This window comes from Calonectris borealis, chromosome 2 (assembly GCF_964195595.1).
Source record: "Calonectris borealis chromosome 2, bCalBor7.hap1.2, whole genome shotgun sequence".
Classification (NCBI taxonomy): Eukaryota; Metazoa; Chordata; class Aves; order Procellariiformes; family Procellariidae; genus Calonectris; species Calonectris borealis.
In genome coordinates, this window is record NC_134313.1 from 26466088 (window position 1) to 26486681 (window position 20594).

At 53.2% G+C, this 20594-nt stretch overlaps 1 protein-coding gene across 1 annotated transcript; it reads left to right on the top strand.

The window, feature by feature from the left end:
• The first annotated feature begins 293 nt into the window (after positions 1–293).
• On the top strand, positions 294–11693 carry GDF6 (growth differentiation factor 6). Its single transcript, XM_075144591.1, has 2 exons — positions 294–630; positions 10734–11693. Exons 1-2 carry the CDS (start codon positions 294–296, stop codon positions 11597–11599), a joined length of 1203 nt encoding a protein of 400 aa, XP_075000692.1. The 3' UTR covers positions 11600–11693.
• Positions 11694–20594: the final 8901 nt, after the last annotated feature.

A 20594-nucleotide genomic window follows, 5' to 3' on the forward strand; every position in this document is an offset into this window, starting at 1 on the left:
TCCCGCGTGGAGTCCACAGCGAGGAGGGAGCAAAGGGACCCCCAAGCACCCGACCGCGGGGTGTCTCGCCCCGCCGCGGACCGCCCCGCGGGGGCGGGCTGGGTGCCCCCACGGGGCGGTCCGCGGCGGGGCGGTACCCACGGGGCGGGGCGGGCTGCTCCGGGCCGAGCCCGCCCGGGTGCAGTCCCCGCTCCGCACCACGCCGCCGCGCAGTCCCCGCGCCGCTCCGTGGGCCGCCGGAGCCGCACGTCGGGCCGCCCTCCTCTTCCTGCCCACCGCCGCCGCCTCTCGCTATGAATGCACGCCGGGCCCTGCTCTCCGCCGCCTTGCTCGCCAGCCTCCTCTGGGATTTACCTTGCTGCCTCCCGGCTTCCCTCCCCGCCGCCTCGGAGCTCGCCGCCTCCTCCAAGGGCGGACGGGGCCGCAGGGTGCCGCGGTCCCCACGGGAGAACCGCCCGCGGCAAGGCGGACACGCCGTGGGCCGGGCGCTCCCACGGGCGGAACCCCACGAGTACATGCTGTCCCTGTTCAGGACTTATTCCATCGCGGAGAAACTGGGTATCAACGCCAGCTTTTTTCAGTCGTCCAAATCCGCCAACACCATCACTAGTTTTGTAGACAGGGGACGAGGTAAGTTTTGCCCCCCCTCCCCCGCCCTTCACCTCCCCCACGGGGCTGCGAGCGCCCCTTCCCGCGGCGCTCCGCGGTGCGTGGCTGCCGTCCCGCGGAGCCTGGCGCTGGGGAGGCGGGGAGCGCGCTGCACCGGTCACTGGTGTGTGTGTGCGTGTGTGTCCGGTATTGCAGAAAAGTGGATATTTCGGTAAATTGTGGATTGCGGTGTTTTATTTTAAAGCAAACTGCCCCGCGGCGCTAAACCCGGACTGCAGCAGCTGTAAATGCTGCGTGCGAGAAACACGCGTGTTCGTCCCCGAATCATCACGGGGTGGTGGGAAACACGCCACAGCTTTGCAGGCGCACTTTGAGTGTAAATGCAACCTTGAAAAAAAGATCGCTCTTCTGGTTTCTTTGCGTCTGCCGAGGAAAGGATCGCTCTTATCGCTGTGGCTGTAAGGCAAATAGAAAGTTCAAACTGACCGAGGGCAAACGTTTGCTGCCTAAAGCTGCTGTCGCGTCGGGTCGCTTTATCGGGGTTACCTGGAAGAGCACCAGCCCGCTTTGAAAGCGCTGGGGCTGGGACGCAGCCGGCTTCGCTTGCGGGGAGGCAGCCTGAAGCCCAGGTAACTCCCGGCCCCGGGGCTCAGCGGGGGCGGCCCGGACTCGCCGCCTCCTTCGGGGCCGCATCCTACGTCCTTCAAGCCTGGTGTGTGCGGGACAGGCCCTCGCCCAACCCCGGGCCGGGGGGTGGCAGCGGGGTCAGCTCCCCCGGGCCCTCGGCTGCCCCGCGGCGGGGAGCCCGGAGGAGGGGAGGGGACGGGGAGGGCGGCGGGGCTCGGGGCCAGCCGGGCCCCAGGCCTTGCCCGCGCTCTCCCCGGGCAGCACCGGTTCCGCGGGTTTCCCGGGACCCCTCCGCGACCTGCAGCCCCGGCCGGGGCCCTGCTTTGCTTTTCTCTCGTTTATCGCTCGTGCTCGGGGCAGCGGGTGGACATTTCTCGGCGATGCAGAGAAAAAGAGAACTTCTCTTCCTTCAAAATGCCCCCCTTTTTTTTACATTACCCTGGTTTGTGAGCCATTAACGGCAGACTGATTAACAGGTTCTTAATGAAGGTTGTGCATTATTTCCCCCTCTCCCCCGCTCCCCGATTTGAAGACCCTCCCCTCTGTCCGCGCCCCCCCGCGGACCCAGCCCGTGTACCTGCCGGCGGCTGGCAGCGGCGTCCCGCAGCTGCCTGGAGCCGGGGAAGCATGCCGGGCTCTCCGCTTCCTAGCCCTTTCAGGGCAAAACGCAGTGCCGGGAAAGCCTCCGGCTTCCTGGAGCTGCAGGAGCCGCTCGCTCCCCGAACCAAACCGATCCCAAACCAATCCGAGCCGGCAGCTTCTCCTCCTCCCCGGCGCCCACGGCTCAGCCCCCTGCCCCATCGCCACCCCCGGCTCGGGGGGTTCTCCCACGCCGGGGGGGCTCGGCAGGGCTCTTCCCCTCCCGCCCCGGTGCCCGTCACGCCCCTCTGGGCTCGGGTGGGTGCGTGGAAGCGCCCACGGTGGGTGCCCCCCGCGGTCGGAAGCGCCCAGCCGTTTACGAGAGGAGAGGGGACACGAGGTTTTCGCTTTCCGTCTTCGCCTTACGGAGGTTGTTTTCTTCGTCGCTGTTAAAAGGGGTGGTGGGGGGAAGACGACTCGCTTTCTAGAAATACGGTCTCGAAAGTTCAGCCCTCAGAAAGACGCTGGCCCGCTTTCCCCGCTGGAGAGGAAACGGGGTGCTAATCCTGCGAGCCGCGGGGAAATAGAGCCGCGCTCAAGATCATCTTATTCTTGATAACCAGAAGAAAGACAGTTAATTTTACAAATTTAGCTCATCTCGCTGCATGGGAGATTCTACTGCGGGGGAAGTGATTTGCTAACAGAAGTCCTGGTTTGATGAAGGAAAAGCCTCACTTTTCCCCATTGATTTTGATTTGATGTGTCACAGGCTGTGACCTTCTGCTGGACCTTCTGAGGGTTGCTTAGCATCAAGCCACTGATTGGAGTATTTCAACTCAGTGATCTAATTGAGTGTTCATGTCATAACACATCAAATATTGTCTAGTCTCCCATAATGAAGCGGACCAGCCAATGGCACATCACCAAAAAACTTCAAGAGAGCTTCCGTTCCTCTGAAGTGGTAGCTATTTTACTGCCCACCTCCCCGTGGGCTCCTAGCCCAGTTAATTGGCGAGCTGGAGTTGTGCTGATGATGAACAGTCTTTGCTCAGGGAAAGCGGAGGGTGGGGGGGGGGTGAAGACCGGGGGGGGGGGGGGGAGTTTCTGTCAATTCATTTGCAGACAATATAGCCGCCCAAATTGACCCAATTAGATGGGCTGCTCTTTACCTAAGCGGCAGCTCCAGGAGAGACGGCGGTGGCCGTCCCTCCTGCCCGCACGGCATCCTTCATCGCAGGATTTCGAGGGGACAGCAGCCCAGAGAGGAGGGCGAAGCAGCTTTTAGTCCTGCCGAGAAATGCCCTTCCCGCACGGCGTGGACTGCTATGCCTGCGTGTCCGTGAGAGCGTCCCGGGGGAAAGGCAGCTGGGCTGCCGGCTCCCGCCTGCAGCAGCGCCCGGCCGCGGCAGCCCCAAAGCCAGCCCGTCCCACCGCCCGTCCCACCGCCCTCCGCAGTGGAGAGGGGCTGAGCGCTTCGGTGCGGACACCAGCAACTGCTCCTCTTCGCCTCTTGTTCCTTTCCTTCCCGCTTGAAGCTAATAAGATCGCTTTCAGGCTAGCTCGAGAGGAGGAAAGTCACACTACTGCATTATATATATATTTTCTCTTTTTTTTCCCCAGCGGTAGAAAAAGAGCGCAGAAAGGGGGTTTGCGATTCCCCTTCTTCCACCCCCTCCCGCCCCCCACTCGCTCCCCCTTGTTACGGTCGCAAGATCAGACAGGACCTAGCTGAATGTAGGAAAATTACTGTTGGCACATGAAGTAACTCATTAAAACGCAGATGGTGCTCTCGCTGGCCTCAGGACCCCCAGCATTGGAGCTCCACAGTAAGGCAGGACAATTAGGAGCTGCAAGGACTCCACCAGGCAGGGGAAGAAAAAAAAAAAAAAAAAGAGAGAGCGGGAGGGAGCTGGAGAAGGGAGCTATAAACAACCAAATCCACAGCTAGCAAGAAACGCGGCACGGCTCGGAACAAACCGAAAACAAAAAAGAAATAGCCGGGGTGCAAGGGAGCGCAATTTTCAAAGAGATCTCCCGTGGGAAGGGAATGCCACAGGGGCCGGCTGCCGTGGGATCACCTCGCCTTTCCCTTTTGTGTCTGCAGAGCTGCCGCAGCCGCGGTACCGCGACCGGGCTCCCGCTGACGAAATGTTGAGCTCCGTGCCTAAGGGACGGGGAAACCGAAGTGGGTCGAGATCGTCTCCTTTTTCCCTCCCCGTTTTCTTTGTGCAGTTTCGTGTTCCAGTTGAGAGGCAGCTGATTCAGATGGGCAGGGGTCCGATCATCGTTATTTTGCTCTTGCCGTTGGGGTCGGGGGCAGGGAGGGAGGGGAGAGAGGGGGCAGGAGGAAGGGGGGATCCCGTATGCAGAAGCTGAAATGGCCCGGCTGTGCATGTGGCAGAAGAAAAGAGCGTAAATCCCACTTGAAGTTCATCTAGTGCAACATGTTTATGCAAAACAGCGGGTTTCTGGGTGGACCGAAAGCTGCAATATAGTGTAATCTGTGCAGCGCCTTTGCCCAGGCAGTGTTGTCGTTGGCAGAAGGAAAATGAAATATAAGCAGGGAAGTATTTTAATGGGGAAGGAGGGAATTCACAACTGTTAATTATTTGGTGACCTTGTATTCGATTTGTTTGAGCCCCTTATAAAAACACTAATGCAGACCAGACGGCCGGAGCGCGGCAGCGAGCAGCCGCTTCTCATCCCCGCCGTGCTCCCGGGGAAGGAGCGAGCGGCCCGACCCGGCCCGGCCCGGCGGCGGGGCCTCCGCGCCCGCGGAGCCGGCAGCACGGGGGCAGGCGGCGGTCGGGGAGCGGCTGCGGCTCCGCGCTGCCCGCGCCTGAGGGACATTTAGGGGTTTGGATCACCCCCCCCCGCGCTGCGGGAGGGAGCGGAGCGCTGCGCGGGCCGGGGCGCGGGCGGAGCGAGCAGCGGCGCGTCCCCTCGGAGTCGGCGGCCGCACCGCTCGGCTGTCCCTCCTGAAAATCGGGGGTTCGGAGGGGGGTTCTTTTTTTTTTTTTTTTGCTTGCTTATTTGTTTTCCTTTGCGGAGGCGCGGGGGTTTGCCCAGAGAAGCGCAGCGGGACGGGGAGGGCGGTCTGGGGAAAGCAGAGCCCGCAAGCGCCGAGAGACGGAGCCCCGCGGCCGCTGCGCGGCACAGGTAGCTCGGCGGAGCGGTGCGCGGCCGCGGAGCCGCTCTGCTAACGAGAAGGAGTAACTAAAGCCTATCAAGCCATTCCAGTGGCTCCTGATTTTTTATTTTTTTAATTTTTAAATCAAAAAGCCCCCCTGCGGGGCTTGCTAAGAGGCCGCGTTTAATTTTTTGTTTTTTTTTTGAGGACGGTAGGACCGAGCTCTCCGCTTCGGGGGTGTTTAGTTTCCGCCGCCCGCGGTGCGATGCGTGCCGCAGCCTGGGCTGGCCCCAACCGGGAGTCGAGCGGCCCGCGGGAGAAAACCCGGCGCAGCCCGGGGCCAGCCCGGCGTGGGCATGGCAGCCGGGCGCCTCGCCCTCCTCATTTTCCTCCTCGCTTCGTAGTCCTACAGAAAGAAAGTAGCCGATCGGAGAAATGCTCGTTTCCTTGCGATTTCGGGGCAGGCTGGAATTGAGGTTGGGAGTCGAGTGCCTGAAGTCTGGTTTCTGAGCGAAAGGGGACGTTTCAGTCCTTGGTAGTTGTGGCCAGATCTGTATGTTGTGTTGCTGTATCCCGGCGCTTCCACATATGTGGCTCAGAAATAGCCTCCAAAGCGTCCCCTCGCTCCATTTCTTAGCTCCGAGCGCTGGGAATATTCAGTCCGATTTTCTCAACACGAATAATTTTGGAGGAATGATTTCTCCTCGATCGAAGTATTTCGGGTAGCGAAAACGGCCGCAAACGGGGAGAGGGAAGGGGGCTTGGTTAGTGTCTGTTACAGCAGGTAGAAATCCTCCAAAGAAGCCCCTCTCCGCCTCGGCGCATCTCCTGGGGCGATGCCGACAGACGAGGGGCCCGGAAACCCGCGGGATGTCCCGCGGGTGTTGCGGCGGTCCCTCTGCGCCCGAGGGCCGAACGTCGCTCGTGGGAACCGGAGAGGCGGCGGGAGGCGGCGGGAGGCGGCCCTCGGCAGTGGCGAGCCGGGGAGCGGGCCGAGGGCAGGCAGCCTTCCCGGCGCAGGTACGGTAAAGCGGTGATCAAAGGTATATCACAGCCAGGTGCCTCTCCGCTCCGGGGGGAGGGCTGCGGGGGGGGGGGGAAGGGATGGTAACAGCCCTCCATCATCTTGCTGGGGTTTTGGCACGATTGGGAACTCGTCCGAGGAAGGTGTGGTTTTTCCTAGTTACTCGATAGTGAAGCGAACGAAACATTTAAATCTAATCACCCGGTGTGATAAAAAAACACGGCGAGGCAGGCGCTGGGAGATGCGGAATTGAAACCCGGAGAAATACCACACATGGAGAGTCAGCCCCTTGTTTCCACAGCTCGGGTAATGCTCCGAGAGGAATACCTGTCAGCTTTGCGACTCTGCAGACAACGTGTGGGCAGCCCCTCGCAATTACGAGGGATATATGTTTTAATTTTCAGATTATTGTTGAGAGAGCGCCTTGCAAAGGGTCTTTAAACTGCAAATGTGCTTTTGGTTTGCGAGTTTAAATATGGCTTGAAAGAGAATTTGGGAATGGGAAAATTCTTCTTGAATGTGGTTTGGGTATAATTTGCAGTGATGTAAAGTTAAGATCTGAGCCCTGATGAATTGGCTGGGAGCCCAGTACCTGATCTGCCATGAAGAGGGAAACTTTGTGTAGCCTTCGTTAACCCCCGGCTCGCCTCCAAGCCCAGGCTGCCGGCGAGAAAGCGAACCCGGGAAGCGGGAGAGGGTTCGCCCGGGGAGTTAAAGGAAATGTCCCAACAATCATTCATTTAACCTTGGAGATGATAAAACCGCCGCCACCGCAAAGCAGAGGAGGAGGTGGGAGGCCCGGCGCAGCTCCCCCGGCCCGGCCCGGCCCCTGCCAGCCCCGCGGGAGCAGCGGGCACGCCGGCTGCCCGAGCGCCTTGGGAAGGGCAGAGGGGAGCAGGGCTGCTCTCGTCGTCCCCCACCGCCGACACATGCTTAAATTCCAGATAGATTTACTCCCTTCTTCTCTCCCTCCTTCCCGCTCCCAATATTTTATCTTCGCCCGAAAAAATAAACAACGGAGAGTCGAAATAAAACTAATACTTACTGCGTAACTAACATTCACCTAAATTAACGTTACAAACATAAACATATCTCTCCGGTGCGTTTTCTGCAATGTGGCTTTCCCCAGCCGGGCTGGATGTGAGATGACTTTGCTGCTCTCTCCAAATATTTTGGTAACGGGAATAACGATAATGACAGCCTCGACTGGCCTGGGAAAAAGGCAGGTCTCGAGCTGGCTGTTAGAAACCCCGGATTTCACCCCAGCCGCTCCTTGGGTTTAAAGGACAACTGAAGAGGACAAGCCCCGATCCGTGTGTGCTCCTCGCACGGAGGGAGAGGGACAGCCAGGGTGTCCCCACGCCGTCCCTGCTGCCACTCTTTGTGTGCCGGTAAGGCGGCAGCCTCGCTGGAACAAAAGGTCCCCAAACCAGACCCGTCTCTCCCCGGTTTGTGGAGGCTCCGGAGGTACCGCTTTCCCTCCCCGCCCTCCGCTGCTTTTCCCACCCTCTCGACTGCGCTGGGACCGAGCCAGTACTGGTTTAGGATTATGTATTCATCTGAAATTATTAGGTTACAAGAGTGAATAAATAGCGTTTATCTGATCGGATTCAAAGCTGGTTATTTGAAACAACTGGGAGCCCTGCCCCTTTCAGGGAGAGGAGCGGGAGCCGGCAGCTGCATGAACCAGTGGGAGTTTTCCAGCGCAGGGTCGGTGTTGCCTAAACCCGGCTCGGAGACCCGCTTGCCCGAGGGCACATTGCCATTCGGGGCATGTCCCCAGCGTGCCATGCCACCGACCCAGCCGGAGCGGCTGTGCAACGCGTTCAACCTCCGCAAACTGGAGCTCCAAAGGATGCTGCTGGGGAGCGCGCTGTAGACGCACTCTCTGAGCAAAGCCTCCGACACGCGCAGGACCGGAGCTGGCTCCCCCTCGCCCCGCCGCTTGACAGGGGTCTGGAGACCCTTTATAAACCGCTTTCAGCAGCGGGGACCCACGGGGAATTCAGCCTCTTCCCGCTTCCCTCCCGTCTAACCCGCACGCCTGGATGTCACCCCCGAGGGGGCCGAGTCCCCGCGCCGCAGCCGCCCGCCTGCGTGGGACTCCCGGGGGGCCATGCTGTCTTTTCGTGTCCCTCTACCCCCCTGGAAAGGGCTGCCCTCCCCTTCCCCGAAAGCCCGGGCGGCCGGGCAGCGCCACCCTGCTCCTGCACCCCGGCAGGGATGCGGGGGCCCCAGGGCGGAGGGGGAGGTGGGGGGGGGAGGCGGGTGGGTGGGGTGTCTGTTCCAGAGGAACAGCGGGCTGGAGGCAGCGCTCCCACCACCTCCACCCCGTCGCGACAGGGGAGTATCAAACAGGGCGAGCATCTCCCTTTGAAACCAAGCCTGAGCCCCCCCAAGCAGAGAGATGGCTTAAAAGCGGAGCTGTGCTCCGGCCCGGCTCTGCCCACATCCTAAAGCCGGGGGTGGGCCCAGGGGAAGGCGCTGATCTGGTTTCCTGGACGGACGCTAGAGCTGTTGGAAGAAGTGGGAGGCAGCTCGGCGGGGCCAGGAGTCCCGTCTGCGCCGTGTCGGATGCCCGGGCATCTGCTAGATGCTGGGCACAGGGAAAGCCAAAGGCGGGAAGGAGGAGGAGAAGGAGGAAGAGGACCCGCGCGTTCTTGGCAGAGGGATGCACACTCCCTTCTGCCTGAAGCCCCCAGTCCTGCCCGGGACCCCCTTGAAGAAGCGACAATGGCCCCAGAGCTCTCCTGAGCTGCCGTACCCTCCTCCTGCCATCCAGGCGCACCTCAGCCCCCGGCCACAAGCCTGTGAAGGGCGGAAAAGCATCCCCAAACCTACAAGCGACCCATGGGCCAAATCCTGCTCCGTCCTTGCAGCGTGCCGAGGCTGTCCAGCGCCTGCAGACAGCTCCCGCTGCATTTCACTTTTCTTTTCAGCTGATCGATAGAGCAGCTGTTGTCACCTGGGGGCTGTGACGACATTTTTCGCATTGTGTGTGTTTTGTGCAGACTCTCCCCGGGCTCCCCCCGAGAGGGGTGCTCGGCCGGCCGGGCTGCCTCTCGCTCCTCGCTGGGGAAGGAGCAGCCTCGCCACCGGGAAACCGTCGAGCCTGAAGTGGGAAGCGGGGGCAGGGATGCGGCAGGCCTGGGTCCGAATTCCCCGGGATGCGTGAAGGGATTGACCTATTTTCGCACCGCTCCCCGCGGCGCGCAGCCCCGCAGCCAGGGCGGGGGCGGCTCCGGCCCGTGGACTCCCTCTCCCCGAGCGACCTGCCATGCCACGCCGGGGCGAGGCGGGAGGCTGCGGCCGTGCTCCGGCCTTCTCGCCCCGGGGGCAGGGCAGGCGTGCGGTGCCCGGCGGGCACCCAGCTCCGCAGCCGGGGATGCCGCGTGGGTGCGCGGCGCGGCCCGGGCGGGCGGCGGGGCCTCCCACGGCGGCTCCCCGCGGGGCGGGAGGGATGCGATCGGCCGGCAGGCAGGCTCCGCCGTGGGCTCCCGTGGCCTGGAGTGGACTCCCTGTCCACGCTCCATCTCCCTGTTGGCGTCTGGGGTAACACGCAGCGACGCAGGGCGACTTTCGAGGATGCTAATTCGCACTGATTAACTGCACGTTAATCCGCATTGATTTTTACATTGCCGCGGCGCGTCTGAAGGTCTTGGTTTGCATAAATCATCCCGTTGTCCCTCCTGCCCCCCAGGAGGTTCCCCCAGACCTGTCAGGTAGAGCCGAGGTTGTGAAATACACTGATTAGGGATCGCAATGACCTTTGATATCAATAAATAACAGGGGGCTGTATATTTCTTTAGTCTCCGTTTCTACCCCTGGAGCGGGCTGAGCTTGGAAAAGTGGTGAGGGGCTGCTGAACAGAGGCTCCAGTGACACTTTTACTATTGAAATCTACACAAGCTTTACTAGCTTCTGGGGAAACCCAGGGGCTTTGGGAATTTTTGTATTTGCTGGGTTGTAAACATTTTATTGGAAAGCAGCTCAGGGGAATCTGGTTTGCTTTCTGTGCTGCACTTCGTACACCAATGTGTCAAAAAAGAAGTCCAGGTTCTTCTCTTGGAGGAGAATATGTATGTGTATATGTATACATGTGTGCGTAATGTACATGAGCACACAAACATTGCCAGTCCTACATTGCTGGCGAGGCTGATGAGCAGAGGATGTGCGTGGAGCAGGGGCTGGCTCTGGTGCGGGAGAGCAGTCTCCTGTCTGGTGCGGGTCCTTCCATACCTCCTCTCCTTTTCCTCTCCTTCTTCCTCTCCTTCTTCCTCTCTTCTCTTCTCTTCTCTTCTCTTCTCTTCTCTTCTCTTCTCTTCTCTTCTCTTCTCTTCTCTTCTCTCTTCTCTTCTCTCTCTTCTCTTCTCTTCTCTTCTCTTCTCTTCTCTTCACTTCTCTTCTCCTCTTCTCTCTTCTCTCCTCCTCTTCTCTTCTCTTCTCTTCTCTTCTCTTCTCTTCTCTTCTCTTCTCTTCTCTTCTCTTCTCTTCTCTTCTCTTCTCTTCTCTTCTCCTCTCTTCGTCCTCCTCCTCCTTCTTCTTCTCCTTCTCCCCCCGTTCCCCCAGGCCCGGCTCGGTCCCGACTCCCGGTGGAGCCCCTGGCCCCGGTCCGGGAGCAGCCCCTGCTGGGGGGCGGGGGTGAGGCGGGCAGGAGCGGCCCTGGCTCAGCAGCCGGCGGCCCTGCCCGCCCTTCCCCTCCTCGGAGACCTCTCGGCAGATCCCGCCGAGCGCAACTGACTGTAATTATTTTTTATCTCGCAGACGATCTCTCGCCCGCTCCCTTGAGGCGGCAGCAGTATGTGTTTGATGTATCGACCCTCTCGGAGACGGAGGAGCTGGTGGGGGCCGAGCTGCGGCTCTTCCGCCGGGCCCCCCGCGGCCGCCCGCCGCCCGCCGCCCCGTTGCACATGCAGCTCTTCCCCTGCCTCTCGCCGCGGCCGCTGGACTCCCGCACCCTGGACCTGCGGGCGGCCCCGGCCGCCGGCTGGGAGGTCTTCGACGTGCGGCAGGGCCTGCGGGAGCAGCGGCCCTGGAAGCGGCTGTGCCTGGAGCTGCGGGCCTCGGCGGGCCACGGGCCGCCGCGCTGGCTGGACCTGCGGGGCCTGGGCTTCGGGCGCCGGACGCGGCCGCCGCAGGAGCGGGCGCTGCTGGTGGTCTTCACCCGCGCCCGGCGGCGGAGCCTCCTCGGGGAGCTGCGCGCCGAGCTGGGCGCGCCGCCGCCGCCGCCCGCCGCCCGCCACCCGCCGCCCCGGCGCCAGCGGCGCACCGCCTTCGCCAGCCGGCACGGCAAGCGGCACGGCAAGAAGTCCCGCCTGCGCTGCAGCAAGAAGCCACTGCACGTCAACTTCAAGGAGCTGGGCTGGGACGACTGGATTATCGCCCCGCTGGAGTACGAGGCCCACCACTGCGAGGGGGTCTGCGACTTCCCGCTGCGCTCCCACCTGGAGCCCACGAACCACGCCATCATCCAGACCCTCATGAACTCCATGGACCCCGGCTCCACGCCGCCCAGCTGCTGCGTCCCCACCAAATTGACTCCCATCAGCATCCTCTACATCGACGCGGGCAACAACGTGGTGTACAAGCAGTACGAGGACATGGTGGTGGAGTCCTGCGGCTGCAGGTAGCGGGCGGGACGCCCCTCGGCGGCAGCCGGGGCTGCGTCTGGCGGAGATGCGCCGGCGGCGGCGAGCGGGGACCGCCCGCGCCCGCCCGCAGCGTGGCCGGGGCGACGGGGCGCGGCGGGTGGCGGCCGGCGCGGAGGGGCCTGTGGCGGCGGCCCCGGCGCCCGTGCCTCGCGGCGGCTGCCCGCGGCGGCAGCGGGGGCTCGGGCAGCGCCGGCCGGGCGAGCGGGCAGGGCAGGCGGCGAGGCCCCCGCCGGGTCCCTTCCCCGCTTCCCTTCCCTCCCCCGAGGTTTATCTGGCGATCTATCCTCCTCCCTCCGAAGGTGAAGGCAATTTACCAAGTACAAAAAGAGTCGGGGGAGGGAGAGGGAGCGGACTGATCCCTCTCTCTGAAGTGGCTCTGAAAAGGGCTGTTTCATTTCTGCCCTCTCTCCTTCACATTCCTGCAAGATTACCAGCCAGAAACAGCCTACGGCCCCCCACCCCCCCAAAGGAAAAAAAAAAGAAAGAGAAAAGGAAAAAAAAAAAAAAGAAAAAAAGAATTGCTCAAGATTGTAATTACCAGTTAGGTTTTATTTTAAGACAGCAATGAAAAACTGTGAAGAGCGAAGTGTTACAGAAAGCACAACCTGGGTGGATTGGAAAGGAAACTCCATCGGATTTCACGAAGAGTGCAAGGATGCCATTGCCAGACCTCTAGGTAGCTCTAGCTCGGCAGCCCTCGCAACCTGCAGCAGTATTATACGCTAATGTTGTGCTGGAAAAGGCGTTTTATGTACGATTTCTGTTTCTTTCCAACCTTTGGTCTCAGCTGTGGCTTCATCTGAGGAAAGTGCACTTCGAAGCATGCCTAGCCCTTTCTTAATGTAACTATTATGTTCGTAGTTTCAGGCTTTTCCCCACTGATTGCTAGAATTGTTGGCTTATCTGGTTTCGCAGAGCTACAAACTGGTGGGAAAAAAAAAAAAAGAGAAGAGAATAATAATATAAAATGCTAATAAAAAGACTCGATCAGGAGCAATAATTTAAAATGCACATTTTGCTTTGGATGCACTGTTGTTCATATAAAAGTTGTAAATATTTGTTTATTTAAACAGACTGAAAAGTGCAAAATGGAGATGAACAACATGCATTTCTTTTTTTAATGTACAAAACATTATATGCACTCGAAATGTTATAATTTCTAATATTTTTAAAAGTTTATATTTGAGTTGTACAGAATTAAGCATTAATCAAATATTTCATCCTTACCTAACATTATCATTTCCTTAAGATATTATTACAAGATTTAAATTCTGTGCTAATAATGGAGAAAAGAACTTTTTTTTTTACTGTCTACCTCACTATAATGCAAGTATTTACAACTCTAAAATTATCTGAGGTAAATTAATATTCAGAACATTTTTACAATACACCTTTACTGGACGATACTACAACTATTACTGTATTATTAAACTTTTTTTTTTTCCAAAAAGTCAGCTTGCTTTTATATGTTCTATTATTTGGTTAAGTAATTCTGAGTTCTCAAGTAAACATTGGCTCCAGTTCTAAAATGCTGCAGAGTTGAGTTGGAGCAAGTGCCACTTTAAGACGTACCTAAAGCCATTCCTCCTGTCTGAAGACTTTTTGTACTCTCACAAGATCTTTAGTTTCATCTTTGGTATATGCCGGTGGCATAAAGCTGCATTGTGTTTTTATGCATTTTATGCGACGATTACTGTAAGTGGGAGAATGCATTAAGGGGAAAAATTCAGGCAAACGTTTGTAAATCTCATCTGTATTGGGCACATTTATATACACTGTATGATGACGAGCAAAAGACAATGAATGTTTTATAAATTATATTTATTTTGATGCAATGGGTAATATATTTATTAAATATTTCTTGGTTATCTCTTAGATAATGAAGAACTATTCAATGAGTAGCTGTTTCAGTAAGAGAAGGATTCCCCCCCTCTCTTGCAACACTGCTTGCGGAGAAGGTGGTGCAGGCAGCGTGGGGGCTGTGAGCCCCACTCTTGGGAAAAAAAAAAGCCTCGTCTTACGTGCAGAAGGGCTAAATGAGCTGCTCACCTTGTGGAATTGTTTGAAAACAAGGTTCTTTTCACAGAAAGTGGAATTTTTTTACCAAATCACAAGATCTGATCACACACGTTTTTCTCTGGCCAACTTTCACTCCCTCAGACTGGTGCTTGAACAAAGGATTGCAGAATCGGGCCCGAGTGTTTGAATAGCAGCAGCTGAGAGACCTGTGGAAGAGTCCAGCCTTAGACTTGGTACAACTGCACGAGGAGTATTTCTTTTTAGTACTTAATGGTGTTTCAAGTTCACGACTAATAGTAGATTTGGAAATCGCAGCTTTAAAAAGAGCTTTAATTTTAAAGCCGGGTTCCCTGACCCGTGTGGACTTTGGTCGCTGCTCCGACCACACCGGTTCAGTCTTCTGCTATGGATCAAGCTCCCTTTATGAAGGAAAGCAATGGGAAAATGATGCCCATTGCTGGAATATGCTCTCTGAGGAAAGGTAATCAAGATACATAAGACGCCGTCAACTGGAAATGAACACCATGTAAAAATCTGAAATTTTACAAAATTCACAGATAGCAAAGGCTGAATAAATCATCTCTTTATTTTGCTATCTAGCGAGCAAATGAATTATCACATGTACAGACAATGCTTCGGCTAAAACCATACACTGAGATTGTCAATGCAATTTCCTTTCTGTATAAAAACCAATATCACTTCTATTGCAAGTCTGTACATCGCGTGCTTGGTAGCAAGCGGTATTGTCACTGAGCTGTCCTTTCTGCCCCACCTCAGACGTGGCTTTGGGGAGCTTCATCAGACAGAGTTCAACTGCGGGAGGCCTAAGAAATCTCTCCTCAAAGGAAGTCTTCAAAGAGGCAACAGAGAAGATTTTGCTGTCTTGGATGTACAGTGTAGAGCAGTTTGTACCTTCTCCTACATTAGCTGAATTTTTGGTGACATCTTTAATAGCCAGAAAAGGTTTGAAAGCATTTAGTCCCAAATGGCTGATCTGTGCTTGTTAACCTCCAAGGGAAGTGAGAGGACCTGAAAAAAGGCAAAAATAGTCAGAATCTGCAGTATCTGCTTTGGAGATAAACCTTTTGGATTTTACTTACTGAAAGAGAGGAAACACTGGCCTTTCTGAGCATGTGCTCTGGATGCTATAGCTAATATAACATTATCTGAGCCCATTTTGGCAAGTCTGCTATTCCTAAAGATGGGATCTCTGCTCATTTCCTTTTTTAGGTTTGCAATATTCTTTTGCACAAAACTGAGAAGGAGCAGTACGGTGCCGAGAAGGAGAAGTGAAAAGATACAGCAAAGCTGATCGATGGTCTTTCCTTCCTTGCACCTCCCTTCCTCTCTCCCACCCTGCCCCCAAGAGTTAACCAGTAAACTGAACAAAAAATACCAGTAATTATTTTTTCAGCTTTTACCACAAATCCTGCAAGCCTTTGTTACAGAGAAATCCAAATATGGAAATTCAGAGGATGCGCAGCTCAGATCTCTTTGTCCTGCCAAAGTAATATGAATTTTCTTTTCCATTTCTCAACTCCCCATGCTCAAAATGATATTTAAAAAGGGGAAATGATTTCTTTTATTATGTTGCTGGCCAGAAGAGGGAGCAGAATCTATGAAGTAGTGGGAATAGACACCAGCGGACAGAAGACAGCTGAAGTCGATCTGGCTGATGGTGTGATACGTATCAGCAGACGCTACACGATTCATCCATCGCACTGGCTGTGTTGCTCAAATACAAGAAGACCACTGGCTCATCTTTGAAGTATAGATATGCATCAGAATAATTAAATTCTGAGTATTCAAATAAAAAAAATAGCATGGGGCTTAAGCCCTGACTTTGTAAGTATTACTCCTCCTTTTTGGACCACAGACTCCCTCTTACAATGATTTATGGGAGGAGTGTATTTTTGCAAATGGTTTTTGTGGGAAAATGCTGGAAACCCCCCATGAACAGTAGATACAGCCTTCCTCTTCACTATCTCCACGTAGATGAGAGGTCAGTCTGTTTACTGAAATGCATAAAATAAAATAAAATGAATGTTTAACTTCAAACCTTAGCTGAGGGACAGAGTTGATCACATTGTCTGAAACTTCTTCCTTCATAACCTCTTAATCTTTGCTTCAGAAGCACATCTGAAGCTTTGCGGAAGTCGAGTTTCTGAACTTCACCCTTGTCAATCATTCAGAGGCTGGGCAGCAGGACAGCAGACTTCAATAGTGTGTAATTTGTTCTCTCACATAGCGTCCATGGGCTATAAAGGAATATACTCCCCTAGAGCGGGGTCCTCTTGTCAGCGTTCAGCTATATTATACGGTTAGATTTCCAAATATTTGTTCTTGTTTCTTTGCAGTGTCAGACCTGTTGTAAACTAAGGATGTTCCAGCTGTTCATAATTGTGAGGGAGGAGAGGCAACGTATTATCCCTGCTACACTCATAATCTGCCTATTTCTTGATGACTGCAGCCTTGAAAAGTACCACTGTCTTAGTTAATATACATTACTATTTAGCATATTACTGCTGGGAATGAGAAAGGGTTCTCCCAAGGTTGTAACCGGAGCTAATTTCACGCAGCATCAGCCTGACGCAGCATATGGGACCCTATATTTGCCCCTGTACTAGCATTTTGACCAAACTAGCATTCATTTAAACTACGTACACCGTCAACCCTCTCTCTGGAATGGGAAAGTCTGGATTCAGACTGGGGACTTCTATCCCACAAGGCCACTTTCCTACTAACAACTTTCTGCGCCATTTTTTAGGAAAACTCTTAGGAGAATTTCCATCCTATGGAGCATTGTTTAATCAGTGAAAAAACCATTGGTTTTCAGAACGTGAGAATTTTATTACTAGAGAAGAACGAGTGAGAAGACTCCTAGGACACCAGTTTTCAACTGGGTGGGCGGGAAAGACCTCAGGTGAATAAGAAAACTGGAGGTCTGGTTGACAACTCATTTCTAGAGTGGAAGTGGGAAATTGCAGGAGGGCCATAGAAGAACAAAAGGGATAACATAAGGGCAAATTGCCAAACATCTGAGATGTCTTTACACTAATACTAAGAGTATGGAGAATAAACAGGAAGAACTAGAAGTCTTGGGACACAACAAAGGCTACAGTTTAATCAGCGTCACACAGGCTCAGTGGAATAAATTGCAGCACTTCGATATTAGCAGAGAGAGTATAATTTGTGTAGGAAGGACAGGCAGGAAAAAAGGGAAGAGTATTATCTGGTATATTAAGAATGTGTAGAAGGCCAGAAAGAGGGGAGAGACAGCGCTGTTGGAGATAAAATAGAGAGGAACTGTAAAGCTCTACTAATGATTACTTAATGAGGAGGAGGACGTCGATGTCATGTTTTTTGAGCTACTACTGGGAGTGTTCTGAGGATATGAGGTAGTGGTAATCAAGGACTTTATCTAACTAGATATCTGCTGTAAGAAAAAAAAACCACAACCCAACAGTAAAGCACAGATAGTTCCTCAAGTTTTTGGAATGTGTTGGGACAACTTTTTGTTTCAAAGAGTGGAGGCAGTTACAGGAGACATGGCCAGATAAGCTATGATAGATATGACTAATAAAGAGAAACTCACTAGAAGGCAATTGGAGCTCATAGGTCTGTGGAAAAGGAGGATTGAGAGGAGGAGAGCAAGGCCAAATGACTCCTGTAAGGCAGATTCCCCTTTCATTGGGGAATTGATAGGGAAGGTTCTGCAGGGAGGAGCCAAAAGGAGAAAGGAGCTTAAAGAAACAGGCAGTTTGGATAAAGTCCTTATTTAAAGGTCCCGTAGGAAGCTATCCTGCTGTCAAGGAGGACAGCATTGGAAGAAATCAGGGGGGCCGAGTCAGGAGCCACTTGGTTATCTGACAACAAAAACCCATCATACAAAAAGTGAGCAAAGAGACCGTACTAGGAAAAGTAAAAGAGAAGGGTTGAAGTATAAAGAATGCAAAAGGGTCCAGAAAAAGAAATGAGAAGAAAAGAAGGAAAAGAGTTATCACTTCACGGGGATGGTGAACAAAGGACAAACGACAGAGCGGGCTGAAGCGTGAAACACCTTCTTTGCAAGTAGGGGACACCTGATACGAGAGGCCGAATGCACTTAGAGCTAGCAGGGGAATTGAAACGCAGGCCACAGAAAAGTGAAAAAAGGTTTCAATGAAGTGTATGTACTCGGAGCAGGAAGTCCTGGGGATGTTTGCGCTAGTATAATTAAAGAACTAACCACAGTCATTTCTGAAATATTAACAAGTATATTTAAGAACACGCAGAAGAATTAAGAGGTACCAAGAATTACAGATCAGCCAACCCGTCTCAGATATCTTAAACACTTTGAATAATACTGCAAAAAATTCAAGTGCTTCATGTAACAGCAACTGCAGAATGATAATGTGATAAAAACATCCAACGTGAATTTATCCAGATAAATAATCATATTGAAGTAGTCTAATGTTCTTCTTTGATAAGAGTGAAATGAAACTCAAGCACTTAAGAAAATGGGTTTCCAAATGATCTTGCTACATTAAAGGGGCAGTTTGACAGAAGTATAGTAAAATGTAATAGCAACAAGTACAAAATATTACACTTAAGAAAGGATAACCTCAAGCATAAGATGCAAAATCTGACTAGACAATGGTTCTGCAAGAAAGAATCAGGGCTTTATAGTGGAATGAATTCTGGATATGGGGTAATAAATGATGCTGTTGCCCAGGATATTCCAGGATATAATAACTGGGATGTTAGATGTGGGAAATGCTCCATAGTTCTTTGGACTGATGAGAGCTCCGGTGAAGTTTTGTGTCCGGTTCTAGGGATCGTCCTCTTGCAGATCATTTTCTGATGTCTTCTGACCACAGACTGACTAACAGGGCCTGGCACCTAAATATATCTGGGCACAACAGATACGTATGTAAGACTGGGCAGCTCGTGGTCCACAGACCAGGCGTTCTTTGGCTTCTTTCTCTCTATGCTCTGAGAAATATTTTCAGATATGTTTACCAGGATGGGCCTTGCTCGGTCCCTCACCACCAGAAGAGGAAGGAGTGGAACTTCCAGGGGCTCAGCGCACGGAGCACTCTCCGCAGTGCCACAGCGCCTGAGGTCTTTTCATCATAAACTGCGCAAGACCAAGGAGAATTGGATGCCATGGTACTCCTAAAAACTCTGTTATGCACTCATCTGCAATTAACTCACTTGAGAAATACAGGCCTGAATTTTGCTCTTAAAATGGGAAAAAGGGATTTACTGCGATGCCTGTTGTGGCACCTAAACTGGACAGTACTCCTGCTGGGATGTCATTAGTACAGAGCAGAGTAGAATAAATGTCTCCCATAACTTTATGTAAGGCATTCTGTTTAATACAGCCAGCTGAATGCTTCAGAATGAGAGAGACACTTTGTTCGCTCCCACTCCGGTGGAGTCCTGTGCTGAGTCTCTTGTTGCCATCATAAACCAGGCAATGGCTCATGGCATGACAACAATGTGCTGTTTTGATGGGCTTCTGTGAATTCACCAGGCATGATCTGCTGTTGATGCTTATGCTGTCCAAAAAAGTCCCAAACCTCGATCTGCCTAAAACCAGTTATCTCCACATTCCAGCAGATATTCTGTACCCAGCACTCTTGTGTCCTGCAGCTGGCTTCCAAATACCTTTCAGAGACTGGGTTTTATGTCTTCAAGAGTTTTAATGTGGCATTGCTGTTCTGTTTGTCATTTACTATTCATATTGGTTCAGATGAAGATCTCTGGAGAGGAGTTTTGGATCTTATTGTGATCAGCCAGATAAAAGCAACAGAAAGCTCTTGTCCTTCTTGAACCAGAAAACCTTCAGACCTGAGAGGAAGCGGTTCTTGGATGTGTCTGCAGGCCCTCGGCACAGCCGTGAACTGAATACAGCGTACCTGTTCATCAGTCCCTTCACGTGCGTCTTTCGCTAGCAAAGAAGCTCAGCATCCGGTGTGCCACAGGCTCCCAAATGTTAGTTGCTTTGTTCTGTTATTTTAGAGTGAAATAAATGGCTACCGTCATCCAGAACTGGAATTCGGTAAAACATACTTCTGTCCCTTTTTGTCAATACCTAGCACCAAGCTCTGTGAGCAGACTCTTTTCATTAACAGTACTGAAGTTGTGCTGACTCTTCTCTTCATTCAGTTGCTGTTTCTTTTTGTTCTTTTAGACCAGAGTCTAAAAACCTATTTAACCTGGGATGTACCTCTGCCAAAGGCTGGTCTGCTGGGAGGCAATGCAAACAAATTCATCACGGACAAAACAGGCAGCAGAGCCATCAAAAGTAAAGCAGCTATAGCAAGTCTGGCTGAAAGGTTTTGAGAGAGAAAGAGGAAATGAAGAAGAAGAAGTGTTCATCATGTAAAGACTTCTCGAGTATTTCTGACTTCACATTTCTTCCTAAGGAGGAATGGGCCTCCTTAGGAGAAGATGAATGCCTGAGGGGGTGAGGCAGATGGGATCACCCTGCGGCCATTAGAAGTGTGGCAAACAATTTGAAAGCATTCACATTTTCTTGAAAAACACTCTGTGTTGCCCGATTGACTTGTCATAGCAGTTAGTCTGTGTGAGGAGAAGCTGTCTTCAGCATGCATGAACATTTTCTGAATTTTTCTATACTTCTGAGAGCTATAGTATTAGAAATTGCTGAGACATCTACTCTCTAGCTGCCTTTTAAGTATTGCTCTGTTACAGATGTGAAAGGGCTAGAGCAGCTTAGAGAAAGCCAGAACGATGTACTCCTACATATCATGCTTTATACAGCTTGGTATTCCTAGTGTGTCTGCTAATATTTCTTGCTCTGGGTTCTGCTCTGTCCACTCCCAGCAACGACCAGGACAAGCTCCTCAGTGCAAAGGTGGAATTTGTTTCAGATGGCACAGGCTGGTGGTAATGCCTTCTGCTCCCTACAGCTTTGGTTCTGGTCTTTTCTGCTTGCGGCACAAGC